The 19,465-nt window shown below is 47.9% G+C and overlaps 1 protein-coding gene across 1 annotated transcript in view; it reads right to left on the bottom strand.

Annotated features, from left to right (window-relative positions):
* Positions 1–19,465, bottom strand: part of Arhgef26 (Rho guanine nucleotide exchange factor 26) — a 61,645-nt gene that overhangs the window by 7,465 nt on the left and 34,715 nt on the right. The window contains exons 7-11 of the mRNA XM_042685848.1: positions 16,535–16,664; positions 15,928–16,002; positions 13,383–13,472; positions 7,126–7,280; positions 2,076–2,282 (exon numbers count right to left, since the gene is read on the bottom strand). Coding sequence (XP_042541782.1) covers positions 2,076–2,282; positions 7,126–7,280; positions 13,383–13,472; positions 15,928–16,002; positions 16,535–16,664 — 657 coding nt within the window. The remainder of the gene's footprint in view (positions 1–2,075; positions 2,283–7,125; positions 7,281–13,382; positions 13,473–15,927; positions 16,003–16,534; positions 16,665–19,465) is intronic.

The raw sequence follows: 19,465 nt of genomic DNA, 5'->3' as shown, positions 1-19,465 counted from the left end.
AGCACCTTCTTCCCTCAGGCCTGACCCTGGGCCTGTTGCCCCAGGTGACTTCACAGCCTGGAAGAAGTACACCGCTACCCTACTCTGGCCTTCCCCCCAGAGCAGTGGACATAGGAGGCTGTCCGTGGCGTCAGTGGAGTATCTGTCTGGGACCTGAAAGATGACTTTTCCTTCTTTTCCTTTTTGTTTTCTTCTGTTAGAAACAAACTATTTGCTCCTAGAATTGGGAAACACTCTGGTATGTCAACCTGTTCTTGGTTTTCTGCAGCCCTTGAGAAGTTGCTTCTGCTGCCAGCAAATAGGAGGTGACGCTTGGACATTCTGTGTGGATGCCTTGAAGTTCAGTTTCTCTTATGTGACCCAGAAACATGGTTAGAAATCACTCCCAGCAGGTGGAGTGTGGGCCTCAGCATCGTTTCTCCACAGTTTACCTGCAGCCCTGGGGCTGTTCCACCAATTGCAGATCCATGTTAGCCACGCCATGTGGCAGTGTGGGTAGGCATGAGGCCGGGATGTACGCAGGACTGAGAGAGGGGAGCTTCTTTTCCCTCTGCTCCACCCCTCCCCAACCCAGCCAATGGCTATCTCCGAGGGGAAGCTTCCTGCTTCTGAACATATTAATTGGCCAGCTTTCTAGAATCAAATCAAACCTCCGAGCAGACATCACAGCACAGTCCCTTCCCTTCCTCTAGTGTGGGGACCGACAGCACAGAGGACCGGCTCTGCCTCTGCACAGCTGCGCTTTTGGTGATTGAGGAAATGACTACTTCCATTGTCTCTGAGACCTCACAGCCAGATGCAAACTACTACTGAGTACTTTCACTGATGGCTGATGGGGCACAGATTTGTCAATAAAAAAAGAAGATACGTTTTTAGAGTTACAGAGGTTTGAACTCAGAACTTTGATCTTGATGGACCAATGACTGAGACAGGCACTAGGGCCCCCCATTTTTTGCTGGGTATTTTTGAGATAGGGTTTGCTTCCTGCCCATGTGTGTGCTTGTTCCTCGTCTGCCTATTTTAGGCTTCTGTTCAGAGCGTCAGCCCAGTTTCTTTTACTGTGACAGAATCCTGGAGTCCTTCCTGCCCAGGCCTGGCCTCGAATGGCCATCCTCAAAATTCCAGCCTCCTATGAAACTAGGAGGACAGGCATGCGCCAAGCCCAGCTATTCATTAAGAAAGGGTCTCACAAACTTTTCTGCTAGGGTAGCCTACAGCCTTAATCCTCTGCCTTCCAAGTAGGTAGAACTGTAGATGTGAGCCATCCAAGTCCAGCTTAAAATGTTTCCAAACCACTCCAGAAAAATAAAACTCATCAACTCATGCACAATTCATCCATCAGGACTTACAAGAAAAAAAAATATGACATGTCTCTCTGTAGCTGCTGGGGTCACAGTGGACAGAGGAGCACCTCCCCGTGGACAGAGGAGCACCTCCCATGGACAGAGGAGCACCTCCCCGTGGACAGAGGAGCACCTCCCCGTGGACAGAGGAGCACCTCCCCGTGGACAGAGGAGCACCTCCCTGTGGTAGAGGAGCACCTCCCCGTGGACAGAGGAGCACCTCCCATGGACAGAGGAGCACCTCCCATGGACATAGGAGCACCTCCCCGTGGACAGAGGAGCACCTCCCATGGACAGAGGAGCACCTCCCCGTGGACAGAGGAGCACCTCCCATGGACAGAGGAGCACCTCCCCGTGGACAGAGGAGCACCTCCCCGTGGACAGAGGAGCACCTCCCCGTGGACAGAGGAGCACCTCCCTGTGGTAGAGGAGCACCTCCCCGTGGACAGAGGAGCACCTCCCATGGACAGAGGAGCACCTCCCACGGACATAGGAGCACCTCCCCGTGGACAGAGGAGCACCTCCCATGGACAGAGGAGCACCTCCCCGTGGACAGAGGAGCACCTCCCCGTGGACAGAGGAGCACCTCCCCGTGGACAGAGGAGCACCTCCCCGTGGACAGAGGAGCATCTCACCATGGACAGAGGGCATGTGGTACCCAGAATGCCCTTGCCCACAAAGGAGACAGCAGGGTCTGAGAGCCAGGGCAGCCTGGCTCTCACCATTACTTACTGCGTCTCAGCCCCCAGCAGCATCTCCACTTTCTCGTTGGCATGGTTACTGAGGATGGTCAGTGTGAAGAGGTGACTGGCCGAGCTCTGTCTGGAGTACAGTGCGGTGGAGCCATTCTTCCCTGGAGAGTTCAGCTCTTCACCGTCACAGAGTTCCACCAACAGCTGCTCTCTCAGGGAGTAGTCGTTGACGTTGTAACTTTCTTCACTAAGAGGAAACAACACATCGGATATTCAGTACACTAACGGTGCAGGCTTTCAGGCCACACTTGCGGAGCAGAAGGGGAGGAACGACCTGTGTACGCTATGAACGAGAATCAGAATGCACCGACTTGCGTACTAGTCGCCACCTCCCACTGAGCCTGTCAATCACCATGATGTGTGCAACACACTAAATTGCATCTCAGTGCCAAGAGAAATGCTCTACTTCCACTTGGTTCTGAGGCTGCAGCAGGCATCTGCCAGTTCTCAGACAAGGCCCTCTGCTCCCAGCATGCACAGCGCCATCCACAGAAGGAAGAGGAACGGAGACTATGGGTGCTCTGGGTTCCTCCTGCTCAAGCACAACACCCTGCCATCCTCTCCCTCCTGCCCATCCACCCACTTCAGAACCGCAGGGCTTAATCCTGCCATGCCCCTCTCCTGGCCACCCCAGGCCTCAGCTTCCTCTGTTCCTAAGACCCTCTGGTTTCCCCTTGGCACTGTGAGCATAGCTCACCTTCCTCATTCTCTATGGCTCTAACACCTCCCACCATGACCTCCCAAGTCCACAGACACCTGGATGTCAGCTGGTCTCTGTGCTTTGCCTCTGTGCCTCCTTGCAGGTGTTTCTCTTCTTGGGGAGGATAGGGGACCCTGAGTCCTCTGCCTGCCTAAGAGCGATCGCCATGGTGGCCTCAGCCTTGGAGTCCATCCTTCGGTCTCCCACTGCAGGCTCGGGGCGCTTCCCCACCCTCAAGAGCTGGCTGATGCCGATTCCCGGCCTCTCTCCAGGGCTACTTTCCAGAATTTCCACTTGAGGATCCTCCTGTTGCCCTGGTCTCCTAGCCTTGACTTTGTCATCTCCAGTGATCTTCAGTGATGTCCATGATCTCAGTGATGCCCAGTGATCTCTGGTAATCTCAGTGATATTCAATGATGTCCAGTGATCTCAGTGGTGTCCAGCCATCTCAATTGATCTCTGATGATCTCAGTGATCTTCAGTGTTGTCCATGATCTCAGTGATCTTCAGTGTTGTCCATGATCTCAGTGATGTCCAGTGATCTCTAGTGATCTTCAATGATGTCCAGTGATCTCAGTGATATCTGGTGATCTCAGTGATGTCCAATCATCTCAATTGATCTCTGGTGATCTCAGTGATGTCTGGTGATCTCAGTGGTGTCCAGTGATCGCCAGTGATCTTGCTCTTGGTCTTCTATGGCCACTCATCCATGGACATGCCACAGTTAGTTCCAGCAAATGCAACTTCTCTCTCCTCCCAGTGCAGACATACCAGGCTCCACGCAGTGGCCCTGCCAGTTCTACCCCAGTTCTGTCCCTCCTGTCTGCTTCATGCACATGACTTGGGGAGTGTGGGGGAGGAGAGGGAGGAAGAGCAGAGGAAGGAGGAGGGAGGGTGGGAGGGGGAGGGTTGACAACCGGATGCCTCTATTTACAGCCCTGGATGTGTCTGCTGCTTTCTCACGCATGTCCAGCTGACCCCTCTCCTGGGGGAAACTGATGCTAATCACACTTCCTCATGTTTGTCTCCAACATCTCACAAACATATGGCCCACGGAGTCTCCAACACAATTTAGATCGAGTAATGAGGAAGCTAAACTGCTCAGAAAGCAGCAAATGGCAAAACCACCTTTCCTCCTGTGGAGGAGTTTACTTGGAGACTTCCGGTCATTGTCCCGCGGGGTCCCACGTCCCCGCAGGGCTGACAGCAAGCAGGCAGGCCCAGACCTCTGCAGCCGAGTGCTGCGGCCATCTTTGAGTACTTTGTTCTTTCTTTCTAAAGACTGAAGAGCCATCATTGGAGAACAGGGTACCACGATCAACCTGCCTCAGGAAGAATTCTCAGACAGCTCAATATGTGGCATCACTGAATCACCTCCTTGAGAGCAGCTTCTGCTCACTTCTTTTTCTGTTCAGGAACAATTCTCAGTCAGGCAGCTCAATGTGTGGCATCACTGAATAACCTCCTCATGAGCATCTGGCTTCTTTTTCTGTTAGGTTGCTGGTCAACCCCAGGGCCTCATACACACTGGGGAAAAGCTCTAGCATTGAGTAACACCCATCATCCTTGCTCTCTCTTTCCACATCTGTATAAGCATCAACTAGTCATACAAGAAGGCTTCATTTTACATGTCCAGATGTGCATGCCATGTACCTTGATTGGACTGCCTTTCTATAACTCTCCCCTATCTCCCTCCCTCCCCACTTCCCAAACCAATCTCAAACTTCACGCAGGTATGGAAAGTATCCTTGCTTTTTAAAAGAGATTACTACAGAGCAATTTTAACTTCTTCTCTCACAATTTTTAAATAAAGACCTGAGTCGCTCACACTAGGCATTTATTTATGTGTTATTTATATTTTTAAGTCAGGAAAACATTGAAAGGCTTTAAAACACCAAACCCGGGGCTGGGAAGGTGGCTCAGTGGTAGAACGCATGCCTGAGACCCTGGGTTCGATTTCTCAGCACCACATAAGCAAAAAGTAAAAAAAAAGCTGGAAGTGGCGCTGTTGCTCAAGTGGTAGAGCGCTAGCCTTGAGCTGAAGAGCTGAGGGACAGTGCCCAGGCCCAGAATTCAGGCCCCACGACCGGACCCCCAAAAAAGAAAAAAAAAACCCAAAGTGCTGGTGGGTGTGTGCATGCACACACACACACACACTCACACACACACACACACACACACACACACACACACACTCTCTCTCTTTAACAGCAATAATCATAAGCACCAATAGTTCCTTTACCAAGAGGAAGATATGAAGTAATCCACATTCTTATATCTTTTGTTGTTGTTATTTAAAAATGGGATGCCTGCTGGGCACTGGTAGCTCACACCTATAATCCTAGCTACTCTGGAGGCAGAGATCTGAGGATCACAGTTCAAAGCCAGCCTGGGCAGGAAAGTCTGTGAGACTCTTCTTTCCAATTGACCACCAGAAAACTGCAAGTGGCGCTGTGACTCAAGTGGTAGAGAGCTAGCCTAGAGCTGAAGAGCTGAGGAACAACACCCAGGCCCAGAGTTCAAGCCCCATGGCCAAATAAAAAAAAGGGACACCTAACTTTACTATGTAAATCTAGACAACAGGCAGATTAGTGTTTGATAATCTGCTTTTTGTTTAATCAGTGTTGTAAGTAAAAGTGTAAAGAGAACACTTAAAAGTTATCAATGCCCAGATGTGGGGACTGCTGTCATTCAGGGTGAGTCCTGAGCAGGGGAAGGGTCTTTTCCTTCTGCAAATCACAATCCTCAAATGACAGCCACGACTGAAACCTACCACAAACTGAAAGAGGTTCAGTCATGTAGCTAGGTAAAAACAAAGCCCTGCTACACACAAACATACATATGTATTTTCTACGTAGCTAGAAAATGCAATGCACTTCTTTAGACTACCACAAAACCTGTAATTAGGAACAAACTGAACAAGCTTTATTTTCTATTCTGAAATGACCTTAAAATGTGTCAGATATAGATGTAAATTAATAGGAAAGCCTAGTATTACCAAGGTTATCTATTTTTCCTAAATAAAACTGTAATTTTAATTAAAATAAATATATTTTGGGAGGTGATGGAAAATAAACCAAGGAAATATCTAGAAAATCATGGAAGCACCTAAGGGTGAATGAGCTGGTCCTGTGAGAAATCTAGAAATTCCAGGACGGGAACTAGGGCCCATACTGTGGGTGTAAGGTTGCTGGAGTGAGCGCCCGGACTGAGTTGGACATGTGGGACCTCCACATGCAGCACAGGGGCTCTCCCCCGTGTGAGCCACTCATAGTCACTAAGTCATTTGAGGAGATTTGTGGAAATACCCCATCTTACTAGCATTTAGACGCCAACCTCCCTCCTTCCCAGGACACTTGCCCCGGCTCAGGCTAGCACACAGAAGGTGGATGAAAGGGAGGTTCAGGCTGTGTTCATGGTCAAAGAGCTCTTCAGAAGGCATGTATCTCCGTGCTAGACTGCACAGGCTTGAACCCTCTTTTAAAAAGCCCAATGTGAAAGACAGAACACTAATAATTCTTTCTTTTGAAAAAGAGGTAAGTTTGAAAGGGAAAAAGTACCATAGAGATTTGTCCACACCCACAGATAGTGACTCAGTGCATCCTCAGGCACCCCACAGGTGCACGGCTTCCCACATCCACATGCCAGGAAACATGCAATTAGCACAGGACTGGCCGAAGTGTATTCCTCCTTTCTCTGTGTACTTGGCCGTTTAACAGACACGTTACTTTGGGGAATCCCAGAGGAAGGTGGCACTGAGAACAGGTGTGTGCGCGCACGTGTGTACATGCGTGTGTGCAGGTGGGAACAGTTTGAGAGAACAGTACTGTAAAAGGAGGCTCGTGTGGTTTTCTGGGCATCTATCTGGAATGGGACTTGATTACACCACCAGCTGCCTCCCATAAGAATGAACACTGCCAACTGACAGCCTCCATACCCTCAGAGCGAGGAAGGCTCACACCTTCCCGTAGGGGAGCTTTTTAAGAACCACTGTGCGTGAGCTGTAAGCACACACTGCCATCCACATCAAGTGGACCAGCCCATCCACCACTGCAGTGTCACACAAGCCCCAGGATGGAAATATGGAAAGCACTTAATGTAATGGGAGGAGGAGCATGCCACCCAGCGAAAGCCAGAGGTCTGAACGCTGCACAGGGTTCAGCTTTGTGTCTGACACTGTGAGTGCTTCCCAGAAGCTGGTGAGCAGGAGGGAGGCAGGCCCAGGCAGCGGACACCGCACAGGAGGAGGCCATGCTGCGGGCAGACCGCACCCCTAATACTTTGATGGCAGCACCTGCATGAAGGAGAGCTCGCCCCACCCCAGGCTCACCTCTTCTTCTTGGTGATGATGAGCACATCATTGAAGAGGAAGAAATAGACCTGCTGCCTGGATGTGCGCCGGGAGAAGAGCACCGTGTCCTCCACATAGGCCGTCAGCTCGCCTCTCTTCACCAGCCACCGCGAGGAGGAGACCAGAGGAAAGGGCTGCCAGGAGAGGATGCTCAGTGTGGGCGGCAGTAATTAGTGTTCTTTGATAAGGAGATCAGAAGATGGCTGGGGGCATGGCTCGTGGTACAGCAACTGCCCACAAGGTGCAAGGTCCTGCCTGAGTTCAAACCCCAGGACCACCAAGACGATTATTAAAAGATACAGGAATTACAAACTATGTATTATGGAATGCACCACTATTTTACAGGTATGTAATAAAATAGCAAAAGGCAATTAGAGATGTTCACACCTTCTTTCAGACAACAAAAAATAATTGAGTTTTCAATATAGTAAACTATTAACTTGACATTATGATGTTAAAGATGAGGAAATGTTACCAAATCAGAAAATCCTAACCATTCTATTAACTTTTTTTTTCTTGTGCCAGTACTGGGGCTTGAACTCAGGGCCTAAGAGCTGTCTTATTCTACCATTTGAGCTGTGGTTTTACTTCCTTTTTTTGGTAGGTTGAAGATAAGAGTTTCATGGATTTTTCTGCTTGGGCTGGGTTTGAACCACAATCCTCAGATCTCAGACTTCTGAGTAGTTAAGATTACAGGCATAAGCCACTGGGGTCCAGCTATTCTATTACCTTTAAAAATGAAAAGAGGAAATGAAAACAAGGAGTCATCTTAAGTTTAATGAGTCCTGGAACCTAACATACTAACTGCAATTACTTTACATAACTCAAATCAGAATTTAATCATAGACAACTGTAGTTACCTAGAGAACAAATGTCTGCATTTACTTTCTAAATTAAAAAAAGCTATTTAAGAGGACAAAACCCTCACAAATTTATGTTTTTCTGCTTCTTACATTACCATATTCCTCAAAGCACCTATTCTTTTAGGGGAAGGATGGCTATTGGGGTTAGAACCCAAGACCTCTTGCTAGGTAGATGCTCTACTGCTTGCTTGAGCCATGCGGCCAGCCCTTTTTAGTGTTAGGCTGTTTTCAGATGGCGTCTTGTGTTTTTTGCCCTAGCTGGCATCAGTCACAAGTACTCCCAACCTATGCCTCCTGTGTGGCTGGGATCACAGGCTTGCTGCCCCACACCCAGCTTGTTTGTGGAGATGCCTGGGCTCATGATGTAAAAAGTGGCTTGTGTGACTTGAGGGTAGGGATGGGAGGGGAAACGGGGGTAACAAAGCTTAAGGAGTGACACTGACCAAGAAGCACTGGACTCATAACCTGACTCATGGAATTGTAACCCCTTCACACACCTACATCATGACGATGGTGATGGTGATGATGATAATGATGAAGATGATGATGATGATGAAGCCTGGGCTGGCCCTGAACCACAGTCCTCAGGATTTCCACCTCCCAGGTGCCTAATGTTCCAGGCATCAGGCCCCATGCCTGGCTCCCCTTCCTAACTTTATGGCCATCTTCTCCTGTCTCCTTCCTCCCTGAAAGCCTCATGTGGAGTTCTTCTGGGATAATCTACCGAACTCATAGGAAAGGCTGTATCTGAGGAAGCACACACTGCTTTTACCTTCACTCAGTTTTATCCAAGCTGACTGGAGAATTCTCAAACTAACCCTGGCCCTTGAGGACTCCTCTTACTCTCTCCCTCTCTCCTTCTCTCCCTCCCTCCCCCCTCCTCCCTCCCCTCCTCCCCCTCTCCCTCTCTCTCTCTGTTGCCAGAAATGCACAGTGCCAAAAACGTGATCTAAAAACAAAACTCTGTGTCCATCAAGTTCTTGGATACAGAACCCATGAGGCAGTGATGAGATAAGACAAAACGTCATCCTATTCTGGGAATGATTAAATAGGAAACTGAGGGACACTGGGAGAACTGGGGGGCTAAGGAAGGGTTGTGCAGTTGTTTCAGACCGTTTAGAGGGCTTTTATGAAGGTTGTTCGCCAGTTACATATAAGTCCAAAAAGGAAGATTGAAAATGATGGTCAAGGGTCTGGGAAGGTGGCTCAGTGGTGGAGTGCTTGCCTCACATACATGAAACCCTGGGTTTGATTCCTCAGTACCACATAAGCAGAAAAAGCAGGAAATAGGGCTTAGGCTCAAGTGGTAGAGCTCTAGCCTAGAGCTGAAGAGCTGGGGGACAGCGCCCAGGCCCAGAGTTCAGGCCCCACGACCAACCAAAAAAAAAAAAAAAAGACAGTCGACCCCAGACTTTCCAGAAGTCATTATTCAGTGAACTTGGGGAATTTCTAGCCTCCAATAACTTGGACCAGACTATTAGCTAACAGGAGCAGCCAAGATCTAAAGGGGCAACAGTGAGATGTGAAGAGAGTTGAGAGTGAGAGAGGGGAGGAGAAGGGAGGGAGGGAGACAGACAGACACAGGAAGAGACCCAGCATGGCTCAGGAGGCCCTGGCACACCTTGCTCACGTGTCAGCCATGTGGATCTACCACTTCAGTCTTGGCTCCATCTTCAGTTTTTTTGCTGGTTAATTGGAGAGAAGTCTCTCACAGACTTTCCTGCCCAGGCTGACTTCAAAAAGCAATCCCCAGATCTCAGTTTCTTGAATAGTGTGGGTTACAGGCGTGAGGTACAAGTTCCTACTTAAGCTCCTCTGTGGCAAATGCAGAAATACATTCCAAAGTCAAGTAAGAGTGGTCCTGGTTCAAGTGCCAGTGCTGGCACAAAACCCAGGAAGCATTTTATTGAGAAAAGTTGCTTTATTTGTATCAACCTTCTGTGGGTGTTGGTGTCAGGCCTCCTGGAATGAGTTGCGTCTCCTTCCTCCCGTTTCACGGTGTACCCCAGGAGCGCTTCTGTTAGTTCTTGACTCTAGCTACTGCTTCAGTCTCACTACGTGTTCACAGATTTAGTTTGATTCGTCTGTGTTCAATTTTGGTAGAAATGTATCCATTTCTTCTAGAATGCTATCCATTTATTCTAGTGTTTCAAGCTTGTTAAAATACAGGATTTTAAAGTATTTCTCAATGATTCTCTGAATTTTCTTGTTACTTGTTGTGATATCGTCCTTATAATGTCTAATTTTATTAATTTGGGTCTTCATCATTTCTCTTTTGATTAGTTAGGGGTTTACCAATCTTTTCAAGGAATCAAATTTTTTATTTTATTAATTCTTTGAAATATTTTGAGAGCTCCATTTGATGAATTTAAACTGCTTGTATTATTTATTATTTTATTCTGTGTGTGCTAGTACCAACTATTATTCTACTCTTAATTTTCTATCTGCTAATTTGGATTTTGGCTTGTTCTTAGTTTTGACCATTTCTGTGAAACCTCTCTGTATCTAATGCAGATATGCATGGCTACAAACTTCCATCTCCACACAGCTTTCGCTTCATCCCAGGCATCTTCTTTCAATTCTAGGAAGCCTATTTCCTCTCTTACTTCTTTGAGGACACACTGTTTATCCAACAATGCATTGTTCAGTCTTGGTGTCTATGAGTATTTCAGCAATGTTTTGTTGCTCTGACGCAGCATGCTTACCCAGCATCCTCACTTTCCTCCTCCTCCAGTTCCTCTTCACTCCCCCCCAATCTGGGTCCTGAACATCACAGACGTTATGCTTGCTGCTCTTCTGGTACCCTAATTGTACAACACTAAATGTCTGCAGTTCCTGGACACAGGGGCACTGTCCTGTCAACCTTCTCAATCTTCCAGAGGATCCCTTCTTCCTTACCTTTCAAGGTTAAGCACACACACACACACACACACACACACACACACACACACACACACGCTTGCTATGGAGCCATTCCTGAGTGCTCCTGGCCCTCAGCTCTAGAGTGCGCCCCCTCCTCTCATGGACATCTCCCTGGGTTCTTCAAGTCTGCTATCTACCTACTCACCAGCTGTGGGCCAGGCTGACTCCAGAGTTTTAAAGAAATATTGTAAAATTGTTATTACAAAGCTGATGTACAAAGCTGGGTGCAGGTGGCTCATGCCTGTAATCCTAGCTACTCAGGAGGCTGAGATCTGAGGATCGAGGTTCAAAGCCAGTCCAGGCAGGAAAGTCCATGAGATTCTTACCTCTAAACCACTAGAAAACCAGAAGTGGCGCTGTGGCTCAAGTGGTAGAGCGCTCACCTTGAGCTGAAGAGCACAGGGACAACGCCCAAGCCCAGAGTTCAAGCCCCATGACCGACCAAAAAAAAAGGTGATGTACAGAAGGGTACAATTACATAAGTCCGATAAAGAGTGCATTTTTTTTTGGACGATGTCACCCCTTTCCTTGCTCTGGGTTTTTCCCTCCCATCCCCACGCACAAGTTGTGTAGTTCATTTTCAACATGGTGTCTAGTGAGTGTCATTGCTGCATTTGTTCACCCCTTGTCCTTCCATCTCTGTGTCCCCCCACCCTCCCAAAGACAGATAAATGGACAAACAAGACAAAAGGAAAAGAAAACAAAACAGCAACAAAGATAAAACCTCTGTTCCCATTTCTTGGAGTTCATTTTGATAAATATTATTTTATATAATCAGATACACATAGTTATTACGCCTTTGTGATCCTTTCCTAAATGTATCCTTCTTTGGTCTCACTATGTGTGAATGCCTAGGATCCTGTATAATTTATATATTTTTATTTTGTTAAAGTATGCAGTGTGTTTACTTGTAGATTTGTAGGCACATTCTAGCTACCATAAATGAGGGAAGGCATGCAGCCTTTGTTTCTCTGGGTCTGGCTTACTTCACTTAATTTTTTACATGGCCACACACTAAAGCTACCAGCACAACCATGACCACTGAAGCATTATTTATGATAGCCAAGATACTGAATCATCCCAGGTGCCCCTCATGGACAAATGGATCAAGAAAATATGGTACACCACATAAGCAGAAACAAAAAAAAAAAGAAAATGTGGTACATATATATAACAGAAGTCTAGGAATCAACCAAAAGGAATGATATTGTACCATTTGTAAGGAAATGGAAAGACTTGGAAAAGATTGTGTAAGTGAAGTGAGCTCCCAGCAGACTTATCTCCCTGCTCCCAGAGGACAGACACAAGGATTTTGTTTTCTAGATGAATTCTAAAATGAAGGTTCTTGGCCAACTTGTTTTAATAATGTCTGTGCTTGGACAAATTATGTCACCTCCAGCCTCTACTTTCTTTTTTGTTATGGGTTGTAGGCTTGAACTCTAGGCCTGGGTGCTGTCCCTCAGCTCTTCAACTCAAGGTTAGCACTCTACCACTTGAGCCACAGCACCACTTCCAGTTTTCTGGTGGTTAATTGGAGATAAGAGTCTCATGGACATTCCTGCCTGGGCTGGCTTTGAACCTCAATCCTCAGATCTCAGCCTCCTTAGTAGCAAGGATTACAGGCTTGAGCCATCAGTGCCTGCTCAGCCTGTACTTTTTTATCTTCAAAATGAATTGAATGAAAATGACTGGCTATTGTCATCCATCAGCAGGCAAGGATATTGCAAATCTAACTGGTGTAATTAGCATCTCTAAGTGGTGTGAATGAACCATCCCCTCTGTTCAGTGAGTGCTGTATGTACATCCACACCACAGGTGTGTCCATCTGTATTCACAGCCATAGGCAAGTGAGTGCCGCCAGCTCTGCCCTGACTTTACCAGGCTGAGAGCCATGTTTCCCTCTTTCATAATGTAAGGGAATCCCTGCACCTCTCCATGGTTCTCCCCACACCCCCAAGAACTACCTTCCACAGAGCACCATGAAAAGCAGATCAATTAGATTCACGTTACCTAAGTTAGGCGGAGTTTTACTAGGAAACTATATGGTTGCTTTAAACTGCTTCATTAAATTTGTGTTTTGGAATGAAATAGAATTGCAATAGTGAGCTCTGATTTGGTTTGGGACACACTCTGTCCCAGCTCATGACACTGTTTTTTGTGGCACTGGAAAGTACCATAGGCATCTCAAACTTCAATGCTGAACTTCAGTTCCAAACACAACTGTTCCAGGGCTGGGGCCAGGGGGAGGGAGAGGGGAGCGGGGAGGGGGAAGGCCAGCTGAGAGAGGCTGGACTCCAAGGCCGAGAGAGACCCTGTCTCTGGTACTGCCAGAGCAGGGTCACCAGGCATCTGCCGGGTCAAGGCTCTCACCACCCCTAGCAAATACCTTCAACCACCTCCTCTTATTTAGATGAGCTTCCCACTAAAGCAAGCAAGGACAAACACAGCTACCTTGATCTTGAACTCCAGCTGGGAGTTGATGGTGTACATCATCTCTGTCCTCTCCATCTTCCTGGCTCCTTCGTTGCAGAGCCGAACCAGCTAGGAACACAGAAGAGGGAGGGTTGAGAGTCCCCACAACCAAGTGCAGATCGCTCCTGTGAAATCATGAAGCCCGGGGAAGCCCAGGGGTGCATTTTTTTTAAGGGACAGAAGTTCAGACAGGACTCAGGCCTGTAATCCTAGCCACTCAGGAGGTGGAGATCTGGAGAATGGCAGTTCTAGGCTCTGGTTGTCTCTGTTAGCAAATAATTTTGAGGGACACAATCACAGGTGGCGCGCTGTATCTTCTGTCTCTCATTTAGATTTTCCATATTATCTGCATGCACATCTGGTGCTCACACACAGGAGCCTGGGTAGTAATGTGAAATCCACATCTCAACTCGCCACTGGATGGGGTTGCATGCGTTCTGCTGTCCTAGCCATGTGGGAAGCATCGGAAAAGGGATGGCCAGCCTGAAGTTTGTGTGAGGAAAGCAAACAAGGCTGGGGGCTCACTCAAGTGGTAAAGCCTTACCTAGCAAGCCAGAGACCCTGAGAGCTGAGTTCATCCCCAGTGATAAAAAAAAAAAAAAAATGCAAAGATTTAGGAGAGTTCCCAGGTAACTGGTGCCTAATCTCACACAACCACACCTTAGGCTCCAGGCCTCCCCTGCTGTGTGGCCATTTGTGTGTTTCCTTGTCTGACCTCACCTCCACACCTGATGCTCAACCACCTGGCTTTCAGGACTCAACCTGGGCACTGCCACTGCAAGAAGTCCAGGGCGCAGCGTGTAGACACACGGTGTCCATTATAACCAAGCCCAGTAAAAAAATAAGGCACAAATCCCTTAGAGCCATCACTGTTTATAAATGAAAGGAAATGGCATTATTTGTTCTGCATGAGTTGTTCCTGCACTTCTTTTGCTCAAAACTAGTGTTCTAACACTTAAGGCTCCACTTACAATCTTTTCACCAAGAGTAAGAGTCTCACAGACTTTACTGTATGGGCTGGCTTTGAACTATGATCCTCAGATTTCAGCCTTCTGAGTAGCTAGTATTATAAACATGAGCTGCTAGCACCTGGCTTTCCCTTATTCTTAATATAGAAATTTATGTTAGAAAAATAAACTAACTCAAAATATACATGATTTTGTAATCACTGTTAACAATCATCAAGTCCTCCGCCATTTGCCAGGCCATTCTAGTTTTTCTTCTTTTTCTCTGGTATAACTGATTGACTGAACTGTTGCCAGTACTGAGGTTTTAACTCAGGGCCTCATGCTCTCACTCAGCTTTTTCTGCTCATAGATGGTGCTCTAACAATTGAGCCACAGCTCTGCTCCTGGCTTTTTGCTGGTTGAGGCATGACGTCTCATGACCTTTCCTGCCCAGGCTGGCTTTGAACTTCCACCATCAGGTCTCAGCCTCCTGATTAGCTAGGATTAGAGGCATGAGCACCTGGATTGTTCTATTATACTGTAAGACTTCTCTGCTGGTTCCTGTAACTATTGGTTCCCTGTGGGCCTTAGATCCAAAGCTCTCACCTTCACCGCATTCCAAACCCTCCCTAGACAATCCCACCTACATCCCAACCTCCAAGAAGGCAGCTCTTGAATCCCGTCTCCAAGTTGAATCTCTCAGGAGCTTCTGACTTCTTTACTCAGTCAACTTGCATATGTTTTAAGCCCTCAGTTACAACATACTCACACGAACTCATCAGCACCTGCCTCTGTTACTGGTGCCTCTGTTCCAGTCATAAATAAGAGCGCCCACCCCATTTCCCTGACACCTATTCCCAACTGTGCTCAGTCAACCCATCTCCAAGACACTTACCCCATGCACTGGTCTATTTCCCTCTTCCTGTCAGGCTGCTCATCATCTCCCAAATCAGCCATAATAGGGTCCATAACTAGGTTCATAATGGGTCCCATCTCTTCACAATACATGTATCTGTAGTTTTCACATCACTCCCCAACATGGGAGGCAGGGGCCCACACAGCTGGCCCCCAAGGCCCCTCTCTCTTGGATAATTCCCAGCACTTACTCCGCAAGCACATGAATGTCTGCAATCTGAGACGTTGATCTCCCAGGCTCGGAGGACTCCAGCTGTGTCTCAGCTGGGACACTACTGTGTGCTGTCCTGTGTCACCCACCATCACCACTGTAATTCTCTTCCATGTCTGCCTTTCACACCACGAGAGAAGTAACCACATCTCCCTATCCGTTGCCCAGTGTTCAAGGCCTGGCATTATGCCTGGCAGCACAGTTGATACCCAATAAATATTTGTGGAAAGGGAGGGTGAATCAGCAGCTATTCACACACCAGGAGACAAGAAGGAAGCTACAGCTCCTTCTTGTAAACTGAGACAGTCCACAAAGCAAGTGCACTTGAGCATAGCAAATGCTGTTCTGTTTTCAACAACCTTCAGAACGCTATGCAAATGTTGCCAAAGTCTATGGACTGTGTAAACACACAGGCAGAGACACGCCTGGCTCAGAGTCCTGCCGCGCTTACCTTGCTCACCTCCTTCAAGGCCCTCTTGCAGACTTCGTACTTGGGAGAGTCCTTGGGTGTTTTTTGGCAGATGGTCTGCAATGAAGTAAAAGCAGACACAATCAATTTGTTCACCCAATTAAAAATAAAACCAACAGTCAACTATTTCCTCCTTTTCACAAAAACTTAATGTGGACACAATACTGAGGATGATGATCACGATTATATTTTTTTTTTTTTGGGTCCGGTCGCGGGGCCTGAACTCTGGGCCTGGGCGCTGTCCCTCAGCTCTTCAGCTCAAGGCTAGCGCTCTACCACTTGAGCCACAGCGCCACTTCCGGCTTTTTTCTTTTTGCTTATGTGGTGCTGAGGAATCGAACCCAGGGCCTCAGGCATGCAAGGCAAGCGCTTTACCACTGAGCCAACTTCCCAGCCCGATCACGATAATATTAAATCGAATTTGAAGAATCAGGAACTGATCTTTAAACATACAGGCCCTAGGTAGGCCCGGGAAATAAGAGGTCAGACCTGTCACTTAATCTGGGGACTTTACAGGACATGCATTCATGGGGCAGAGTCTCGAGGGTCTATTTTGTCAGCATCTAGGGGCAGGTGCCGCGGCTCTTACATCCATGAGCAGCGGCAAGCGGGTGACCCGCTGCATGGGCAGGATGAGGAAGGAGATCATGGGCAGGTTCCTGCAGTCCTCATGGGACTCGATCCGAGACAGCACTTCCTTGAAGGAGGGATTGGTAGCCCTGGAGGAAAGGAAGCAGAGCAGAATGGACTTCATAATGGCTCTCTTGCTAGCTCAGACACCAAGTTAAACTGAATCATAAAATGCTGCAACCCCTTGTCCACAATGTTTAAATGTATGGAAACATACAGAGAACATGGCTGTCATCGTGGGACCGAGGGGACAGAAAGGGGGAGAAAAAGAGAATGTTAGAGGGTAAATAATATCGAAATCACCGTGCACCTGTGAGCGAGGATGGCAAAATGAGGCTCATTGAAAGCTGCTTGACTATCTGGGGGAGGGAGGGGAGAGCAGGGCAAATCGGAGCTTCAATCTAATGGAATGCCATGCACACCTGTGAAATACCATGGTAAAACCACTTTGAATAATTAGTGTATACTAAAAATAAGGTGAGTTACACAAATGGAGTTCCTGGGGGGCAAGAGGTAAACAGAGTGGGTGAAGGAGATAAATAAGGTCAAAATACTTTATATACAAGGGTGAACACAGAACAGAGAAGCTTGTACAAGTTGGGGAGGGAAGGGATGGGAACGCAATGGAGGGCGGAGTGTGATCATAGGCATCATGTGCATGTGAGGAGTTAGAACGAAACCCCTTGTGGGAAAATATGCAAACACATTATAAACACATAATGACACGGGCACGCAGAGGGCTTGTGTGCATCTTTATACTCCAGGTTGAAGATGCAATATCACTCAGTAATATTAATGGCAAGGGAAGATGCATGAACTAGAAATTTGTAAAGCTGGCCTAAGATACTCTCTGAGGAAGAGACATCAGGCTGGAGTTATTAAGAGTCTTTTTGCTTTTTTTTTTTTTTTTTAAGGAGTCATATACTTGCCAGGCAGCTGCTCTACCACATGGGCCACAGCCATAACCTTGACTCACAATCCTGCTGGTCTCTGCCTCCTATGTAGCTAGCGAGGATCACAGATGTAAGACAACACACCTGCCTTCCTTTGGTTTTACAAAGAAGCCCCCCTCTTAACAGCCAGGCAGACCTTCTCTCTCCATGCTTCTGCTCCCCAGTGCTAGTGTGCCAGGCACATGTGACCAAGCCAGCCAGAAAACCTCTGACTACAGTAGCCAGAACACTGCTCCTCCTCTTCTGGTGATGTAAGAAGTACCACACAGCATCTCCAGTGGGAACAGCCACATGTATCTGCAGAGGGGCTGGAGAGGACTCACTCCAGGCCAAGAGCAGGCCCAGGAGGGGTCTAGCTTGCCACAGGATGCAGGCGCGGGGACTGACTGAAGCCAGGTCTCCGAGTCTCTGTGCAGTGCTCCTGGGCACCCTCACCCAGCCTTGATATGAGGTGGAGGGAGGGACAGGGAGAGGGACAGGTGACGCCGGGCACTGCACACCAGGATAAAAAGAGTGGGCAAATAGGCCAGCAGCAACAATGATTGTTTCTCCAAGAGGTGACTCGAAAACTTTATGATTTTGTTCAATGCTATGGACTGAAAGTAAATTGGAAAATACAGGGGATAGTAAATTAAGAGAAATTACATAGAATTATCTTTTTGGTTGCTCAAACTGAGAAGCTGTATGCTTTCCCTGAGATTTAAAGACATCTTCTGATGCTCCAGACCACCCAAACTCCACCTTGGCGGGGAGCTTCATTCCCTGCTGCCAAGGCTGGGATTTCGAGTCTGGTGTCCCGGCTGGTCTGCTTAGTTCCTGGTTCCCAGGCTCTGCTACAGGTGAGTTCACACACCACCTGCAAGGAAACCCCTGAAGACACAAGTTCTAATCTCCAGGTCTGACTAAGGCAATCACGATAACATCCCTATCTGGGGAGTCCCATACATACATCATCACTATTCACACTTGTTTCAATCCTGCAAAATAAGAACAGCCCTCTGCGCTGGCTCCAAATCAAGGCTTTGTTTTCAAACATGACCTTTGTGTCAGTGCTGGTCACAAAACAACTCTGTGCCCAGTCAGGGGACCCGGGGCTTGGGGAAGTGTGTGGGGGAACATTTCCCCCAGGGCACCTGCCCTAGCATCTGGAGGTGCTCCGGTACCGAGTGGACAGAGGCCAGGGATTCTGCTACAGACCTCGCAGTGTGCAGGTTGGCCTTACAACCAAGTCTTCTGGTTGCTAAAGTCTGAAGCATGACAAACTTTCACACTAACACCCTGGCCTTGAGCAGCTGTAGGATTTCCACCCGGCCATCAGAGCCTTTCCAGAGGGTGCTGAGAGGATGGAACATTCGGCGCTCAGCGGTCAGCCCGCCTCAGCCAGGGGGCTTCTCCAAGAGCGGAGAGGCCCTCCTCTACCAGTAGACCAGAGCCAGAGAGGAGTTACACTCTCAGAGCTGATGAGCCCCCCATTGGGGGCTGGGATCTCTGGGGGAGGGGGAAAGTCTGGCACTTCCCCAAAGTGTGTTTCCAGCAAGGAGCAACTACTACTCATGACAAAGCAAATTGGGGTAGACTGTTCAACCATCTTCCAAAGATGGAGGTGGCTTCCATCTCTTATCAAAACTCTGAGACATAAGAAAAGGTTTTCTGAGAATTTAATGCTTGGCTCTTTTTTATTGTGGCATAATTAAAACCTTCAAGAACCATCTTTTTTTCTTTTCCTCAGACCCCCTTCAGCTCCTTGGCCCTAGCTACCTAAGTGGGAGAGAGTGGGAAGTCAGTTTTCAGAGACTAGGTAGTATGGAGGTTAGATGAATTAGAAAACCCTAATCCAAGCTTCTGGCTCCATCTGCTTAAGAACTGGCCTCAGGCAAATCACTAAATTAGCAGTGTGGGGTAGGGGAGTGACCATCACCTACTTTGTCTGGTGACAG

Source organism: Dipodomys spectabilis, unplaced genomic scaffold (genome assembly GCF_019054845.1).
Source record: "Dipodomys spectabilis isolate Male_0828 unplaced genomic scaffold, ASM1905484v1 ptg000095l, whole genome shotgun sequence".
In the NCBI taxonomy this organism is placed as follows: Eukaryota; Metazoa; Chordata; class Mammalia; order Rodentia; family Heteromyidae; genus Dipodomys; species Dipodomys spectabilis.
This window is presented reverse-complemented; position numbering and strand designations above follow the sequence as displayed.